Below are 8,278 nucleotides of genomic sequence, written 5' to 3'. Positions count from 1 at the left end.
TTTTAATTCAAAGAGAGTTATGCAGTTTCATTTCTTTCCAAAACTTCCACTAGAGACCTTTGTCCTGCTTGTCACAGAGCCAGTTATTGCTCTTGCAATCTACTGCACCTAATGCCCACAAAATATGCCCTTTGTACTTAGATCTCCATGTGCCCAGAATGTTAAAGGCCAATTTTACTTCGTGAAAAATTGCAGTGTCTTAAGACCAACATTAGTTACTCAGATTCTGAATTTTATTCTCTGTATTTCTCCAGAACGACTGTCAATCTATTATATATTTGTACAATCTGGTATTAAAATGCTTTCCCCAAAAGATATTCTGCGAAAAGATCTGAAGTTGGTCCATGGTTATCCCATGACCTGTGCTTTTGTGAGCAACTGGGAAAAAATTGAACAATTCCATAGCAGACCAGATGATATTGTGATAGCCACTTATCCTAAATCAGGTGAGTTCTGTGGCCTGACAAATTCAAGTCCGACCTCAATTTTTGTTTCCTGGAAATCAACTTGTCCATAAAATCATTATCATTCTAAATAAAGTTAATATACATTTTGTGCAGCCATCTATTTTAATATATTAAAATTGGCATTTGGGGCATAGAAAGGGGAATTAAGTTTGTAATAGAATGTGTTAAGATGGTAGTGTTTCCAATAAATTCTTCTCCCTCTCCCGTGCAATTTGGGTAATTATTTTGAAAATGTTGCCTTTTGTCACAGGTACTACTTGGGTTAGTGAAATTATAGACATGATTCTAAATGATGGAGATATTGAAAAATGTAAGCGAGGTTTTATTACTGAAAAAGTTCCAATGTTGGAAATGACTCTCCCTGGATTAAGAACATCAGGTAAATTTAACCCACTTGGAATTATTATTTTGTAATATTATTTAGACAGCATATGCATTATCGTATGTGTGACTTTCACTGAAACTGGAGTACATTTGGTGACATAAAATGGAAGCCGGCAAACAATATAAAACTGAAGAATATGAAGAAACTTTATTTTTGTCTGTTGTATATCCAGGTATGATATCAAAGATGAAAGATCTTACTGTACAAAACAATTACAAATTTGATTGATAAAATAAACAATATTTTTTGGTCTTATTGACTTCTATTTGGTAGAATTTGTCTGATTAGATCAGTAAGTTCCTAATTTAGGACATTGTTGTAATTAATAAATAAGAAGTAACTTTTCTTAAAACATAGAATTCACTAATACTATTAATTTTTCTTCCACAAAATATTTATGGAATGCTTGTAAAGAATTATTCACTGTGCTATGGTACAGATATATAATGATTAGAAATTGTATATTGTATCACAGGGAGCTTACAGCAATATTGTGACGTTAAAAAGTAAATAACAATATGTCAATGTTAGTAGTCTTACATAGCCAAATAATAGGGTTCTGTGGAAGTGAACAATAGGAAAGCTTATTTTAAGTAGGTAATCAAGGAAAAAAACTTAGACAAATTAAATTAAATGAGTTTAATTGAGCAAAGGACAATTCACAAATCAGGCAGCCTCTTGAGCCAAAATAGCCTCAGAGATTCCAGAACAGCTACATGGTTTATGGAAGGAAGGAATGTGACATACAGAAAACAGAATTGAGATATAGAAACAACTGGCTTAGTTAAAGTTTAGTGTTTATTTGAACACAGTCTGAAGAGTTGGCCACCTTTGATTGGCCAAAACTTGGTGATTAGCACAAGAGTAGAATGTAATATGTTTACACATCCAGATAGGTTACAATTCACTATGTATAGAGAAACCTTTAAGCCAAACTTAAAATGTGTAAGATGACAGCTTTAGTCTAAACTTAATTTAACAAGGGGTATCTACTCCAAATTGAGATTAAAAAGTTGTACATACTTGGGGAAAGAATATCCCAGGATACAGTCCTGGAAAGCATATTCCAGGAAGATCTTAATATAGTCCGGGGACTAAAATGATCTATGAAAGAAGGAAAAAGTGGGATGCAAAACAATTGGAAATTAGGCTAGGATAGATCATGTAGGACTTATAATTCTTATAATATTTTCTCATTTTATTCCAAGAACATTGAGGAAGATATTGAAGGGTTTTATGCAAAGAAAAATTATAGAGTTTTTGTTTTTTGTTGTTGTTTTAAATACAAAGATTCCACAGGTTGCTTGGTAGAGGTGGAATTGAGGATACTAGATAAGACATATTTTTGACTTGTTGATGGACTGTAAAAGAAATATGAAGAAAATGAAAGAAAAATGAGTTTTATTTTTCATCAAGCAAGTGGACTATGGAACCATTTGCTTGCAAGGAAAAGTACTTGGAGAGGAACACATTTTGGGTGTAGGGTTATTAATAATTCAGTTGTGAAATGTTAGCTTTGAGATGACATTGGATATTGAAATCAGTTAAAATTATAATGAATTAAAATGACGGTATTTGGAGCTTGTAAAAATATATTCATTAGGCAATGGTCAGCATAATTGGACATTGGAATCAATATGATTGCCCAGGGAAAGCCTTTGGAGCAATATGAGAAGAGAAGCGCTGAGCTGTGAGAAACATCAACATGCAGAAGTTAGGTAGAGAAAGAGAGGCTAGCAAACGAAACTGAAAAAAAATGAGCTAAGAGGGAATGCAAGAGTATGGTGTTCTGTAAGTAAGTGAGAGGGATATTCAAGAAGTGAAGCTTGACTCGCAAATGCTGCTGGAATCCTGGGAAACAAATAAGTAGTAGGATGGTGATAGACCTATATGCCAATGTGAAGAGAAATATCCAAATCCTCTTCTATAATGGAGGTGCCCTTCAGCAGGCTGACTGAACTAGTTACTTCCATAGGCAGAGACGGATCAACTGGCAGGATGTCAGTCCTTCTATGTCATTGCCAGAATTCAGAGAGCAAATGCCAATTTTTGTTTTGTTTTGTTTAAAAAATATATTCAATTTTTCAAAGTTACAAATATAAACTCCCAGTTGTTTCCTAAGCCATTAAGTTCAGCTTATAAATATTATTATTTTACTTATATAACAAAAGGAGTTTAATATTCAATCCAAGTTTTATTTAATTAAGCTCCTTTAAGCACTTAAGTGGCATTTATATATTAATATATTTCATTTCCTTGAGTACTTAAATTATCTGACCAAGACAAACCTTCCCAACTACTTATAGTCCAATAAATTAAGCTCATAAATACAGCAAATCTTAGCCATTTTAAATGTTCCAAAACTACATAGAAACTTAGCAATGATTCCACCACTGTACTCCAGCCTGGGTGACAGAGCAAGACTCTGTCTCTAAACAAATTTTAAAAAGAAAATTAGAAACTTAGCAAGATTTCAACTCAAAATTCAAGTATAAATACTCAACATTTTTTACTTAGCATTACAAAGCAAATCTGTTACTCTCACAAAGTTGTTAATCTTACATTTTTCAAGGACTTAAAATGCAAACTGCAAAGATTCTTAAAACAAATGGTTATGATAAGATGTTCTTAAACATGACTATGTTATGGCTTGATGTTCTTAAACATGCCTATCCTTGGAAAGCTTGGAACTGAGGGATTATACTGGGGCAAGGAACCCAAATGAGTTCAAGAGGGAGGCAAGACTTCAGAACCATAGAAAGTATGAAATGAAAAAGTGACAGAACCAAAGTAATCAGAGACATGGGAGTCAGGGATAACAGATGGAAGGCAGGATTGGGGATGGAGAGGGAGGCTATGCAGCATTGCCTGACAGTGAATGGCTGAAGTTCATCAGGTACATGAAGGTAAACTGCAGCATTTAAATCTACTCTACGCTGGTTGCAGTGGCTCATGCCTGTAATCCCAGCACTTTGGGAGGCCGAGGCGGGTGGATCACGAGGTCAGGAGATCAAGACCGTCCTGGCTAACACGGTGAAACCCCGACTCTACTAAAATATACAAAAAATTAGCCGGGCTTGGTGGTGGGCGCCGGTAGTCTCAGCTACTCGGGAGGCTGAGGCAGGAGAATGGGGTGAACCCGGGAGGCGGAGCTTGCAGTGAGCTGAGATCGCGCCACTGCACTCCAGTCTGGGCAACAGAGCGAGACTCCGTCTCAAATAAACAAACAAATAAACATACAAACTCTAGAGCCTGAATGTGGATAATTTTGTTGTCTTTATACATTGCTAACACTCATACTTGTGGATATAAAGGGTTCATTAAAAGACTCACTTGGCAAAATGATTGCAAAATAGGGGAAATTGAGAAATCTTTCAGGTAAGCTGAATGCGGAACAAGGAACAACAGATGTGAGAAAAACTTCTTAAAAGAAACAGACATAAGTTCATGTAATGGGCATTAAGTAATAACGAGTTGTGGAAGATTACAATTTCTCATTTTTATATGCTGGGTAAAGTGACTGTAGCTGCTAGATCAGTAGAGGCATAGTAAAATCCCTGGTGGAGTTGTATAGTAATTTATGTTTACAGTCATTTATATTGGCAAATAAAATACAGGACAATTAATTAATTTCAAATTCAGATAAATAACCATTCTATTAAGTATATAAGTACTTTCCAAATGTTGTAAGGGAAATATTCTTGCTAAAAACAACGTATTTATCTGATAATTCAAATTTAACTTGGATTTTCACATTTTTTAATTTCCTGTCTGCCAAACCTGTGTCTACTGACATTAAATAGTCTTCTTCATATTAACTATGTGCTAGTCACTGTTCTGTATGGACATTTGTTTATGAACAAAACAAGTTACATCTCTGTTCTTATGAAATCTCCATTTTAGTGTAAGTTTAGGAGTGAGGTTGGGGAAGGGACATGGGGACCTACAGTAAACAAACAAGTAAAGAAACTATGAAGTCAAAATGTGTTTTATAGAACATTAAAAGAAAAATGTAATAGGCTGAATGACTTCTTAGCATATGCAGTGAATTACTGTGAACATTTAAAACAAAGTATCGTTTTCAATGAGTGAGTCAGATGCAATTTTGTGTGGGTTTGCCTTTCTATTCAGAGATGGCAAGATTATGTAAGATTATCAGGTATTCTAGAGTTTAGACTGTATATAAGTAATACTGTGGAACAAAAAAGAATGCATAAGAAGTTTATGTATCATCTATCTTAAGACCTTAATTTGAAACCAAGTTCTACCACATATTTGTTGTATGACTTTAGAGAGTTAAGCTAATATCTAAAGATTACACATTTTTACTGTCCATACATATATGGAGAGACATATGGCACATAGGATATAATGAAAATATAGATACAACAGCTGATATTATATACAAAGTTAACATCATCTATGCTACAGTACCTGATACAACACAATAGCCAGTTTTAGACTTACTAGTTATTGATATCTCTTTGGCATGAAGAAAACATTTAAATAGTCATTTATAGCAATGCACAGGTACAATAAAACTCCAAAATATTAAAGAAGGTATTATTATCTCTCATTTTGGAGATGGAGAAAGTGAAGTACAGAGATTCTGAGATACTTTCAAAGTGTCTCACATGCTTAAGTGATAAAGTCAGCATTTGAACTCAGGGTGGCTAACCTCAGAATGTGTATCCTTGAATGTTACACAATACTGACTCTAGTAATGTGGTGAAATGCCTGTGATTGGTTCAGAATTTATTTGCATTACATAATGCTCAAAAATGTCTTGAAAAACTGGTTGGCAAAATAAGGAAACGTAGCCTTTCTGGAGACTCTAATATTTCCCTATACTTAACTAAATTTCTCAGGTATAGAACAATTAGAGAAGAATCCATCACCCCGGATTGTGAAAACACATCTACCAACTGATCTTCTTCCTAAGTCTTTCTGGGAAAACAATTGCAAGGTATACTCCAGACTCCAAGTCAGTTTTTTAGTATGGCCCTATCCCTTTACCCACTCACATAGTTTATATTTTAAAATATTTTTTGTTTCTTTAACCATATACTTGCAACAATCTATATTATACCCACTCATATTGTACGTAAATCTTCCAAAGTCATTTACTTGTGACCATGAAAACTGAGCTACATTGAAATATTTCAGTTAAAAATAAGTTTTAGTCTGAGTTTATATACTCAAGTTTTCCAAATTTGAGCAGCAACAGAATCCAAACCTCAGCACAATATTGCTACTTTTTTTCCCAACTCTCCTCAGATCTTCAGGCCTTCTGTAAAAAATGAACTTAAGGACGTCAGTCCTTATTTGAAGATTTGGTATAATTCTTTGGTGTAACATTTGTTCCTGCCTATCTGCTTTTGGGGAAATTTTATATTTCAAATTCTATTTCTTTAATAGCTACAGTGCTATGTAGATTATGTGTTTTTTTCTTATCTGACTTTTGACAATTTGTGATGTGTGAGAAACTTTTCTAAGTTGTTGACTTTACGAATGAAAAGTTGTTCATATTATAATTTTAATGGCTGCAGGATTTGTTCTGATACCGTTTTGTTCCTGATCTCAGTTATTTGTGCCTTCTCCTTCTTTTCTTTGTCACTCTTAAGTATATTAATTTTATTCATATTGTTAAAGCTAGTTTTTTGTTTTATAAATTATTTCTGTTGTTTATCTGTTTTTAGTATCATAGATTTCTGCTTTTTTTCTCTATTGTTTCTCTCCATCTACTTGCTTTGGGTTTATTTTACTCTCCTTTTTCTAATCTCTTTAAGTAGGAACTGAGATTATTGATTTGTTTTTTTCCTATTTTCTAAAATAAGCATTTAGTGTTGTAAATATTTTTCCTCAGTAAAGCTTTAGTTGCATCCCACAAATTTTGATATGTCATGCTTTCAATTGCATGACATATCAAAATTTGTCATGCTTTCAATTGCACTCAAATGCAAAATTGTCATGCTTTCAGTTGCACTCAATGCTATGCACATTTTTTATTTTATCTGAAATTTCCTCATTTACTGCAAGATTTTGAAGTGTATGATTAAATTTCTAAGTGTTTGAGGATTTTTATGTTTTTGTTCTGTTATTGATTTCTAATTTTATTCCATTTTAGTCAAAGATCTTACTCTACATAATTGCAATTCTTTTAAATTTCTTTTGGTTCATCTTGTTCTATCTTGTTAAATGTTTTCTGAACTCTTGAGCAGGTTGTGTATTCTTCTTTGTAGGTGGATGTATTCTCTATATTTTTATTACATCCTCTTGACCAATAATGTTGTTCAGTTCTTTTATATCCTTTCTTGTTTTCTGTCTAGCAGTTCTATCAATTGCCTGAGAGTGGATTGCAAACATGCTCAACTATAACTACTGATTTGTCTATTCTTACTTCAGCTTTACTGGTTTTCATTTCATGCATTTTGAAGTTCTGCTGTTTGCTGTTTGGAATTCAGAATTACTTTATCTTCTTAACAGATTAGTCCTTTTATCATTATATAATGTCCCTTGTAATTTTTTTCCACTGAAGTCTATCTTGTATTGATATAGCCACTCCTAGTTTTTACCGATTAATGTTTGCATTACATATTTTTTTGCTACCCTTTTACTCTCAACGTATCATTGTCATTCTGTTTGAAGTGTGTCTTTTGAACAACATACAGCTAAATTCTGTTTTGATACACTCTGCCAGTTTTTGTCTTTAGATTCATGTGTGTATATTATATACATTTAAAGTAGTTATGGGATAGAGCCAAAAAGGTTGACTAGGCGAATTCTGGAAGAGCTTCTCCCACTGAAAAAGACCAGAATATCAAGCAGACTGGCATACTCCAAAAAGATCTTTGGATAAAAGGCATTAAGAGTGAATAGAGGGAGAATGCAGACCCTGGAGCTAAAAGGGGAGGAAGCTAAGAATCCCGCATAGGTTTGCTGAGCACCATGACTCATTCCTGGTCCTGCACAGCTCCTAGAGAAGGAGTGAGTGAAACAGACATGGAACAGCCCACTCTTACCATGGACCTCCAGGATCCTAGCTGCAGGAGACTCCATGACGCCCAGAGAGAGACATTTTAGTTGGCAGGGAGAACTTCCCAGAGAATTGGCAGAGACAGTACTCTACTCTGTGTGGAGTCCAGGGGTTTGGCGCAGGAATAGCTGCAGTGGAACATGGCCATAGGTGCCCATCCCCCAAGGCTCTCCATATTTCTTTAGGTGACTTTAGCTTTTGTTAGCTCCCAGGTCTGGAGAAAGCAGGCCTGTCTTGCACATGGGCCGGGGCCAGCCTGATCTGACCACTCCTCTCTGTGCTGGGTTCTACTAGGGCCCCTGCATAGCCACACTCGCTTAGTGCACAGCCTCAGCTGCCCTGCCGAAGCACTTGCCAGCAGCCGCTGTCATAGTTCTTCAGCCAGCAGCC

At 34.9% G+C, this 8,278-nt stretch overlaps 1 protein-coding gene across 1 annotated transcript in view; it reads left to right on the top strand.

Moving 5' to 3' along the window:
- The first annotated feature begins 298 nt into the window (after positions 1 to 298).
- LOC134739320 (sulfotransferase 1B1) overlaps positions 299 to 8,278 on the top strand; it is a 28,357-nt gene continuing 20,377 nt past the window's right edge. Inside the window, exons 1-3 of the mRNA XM_063663144.1 lie at positions 299 to 446; positions 718 to 846; positions 5,721 to 5,818. Of these exons, the coding sequence (XP_063519214.1) occupies positions 299 to 446; positions 718 to 846; positions 5,721 to 5,818 (375 nt within the window). The remainder of the gene's footprint in view (positions 447 to 717; positions 847 to 5,720; positions 5,819 to 8,278) is intronic.

The sequence above is a fragment of the Pongo pygmaeus genome, chromosome 3, assembly GCF_028885625.2.
Source record: "Pongo pygmaeus isolate AG05252 chromosome 3, NHGRI_mPonPyg2-v2.0_pri, whole genome shotgun sequence".
Taxonomy (NCBI): domain Eukaryota; kingdom Metazoa; phylum Chordata; class Mammalia; order Primates; family Hominidae; genus Pongo; species Pongo pygmaeus.
This window is presented reverse-complemented; position numbering and strand designations above follow the sequence as displayed.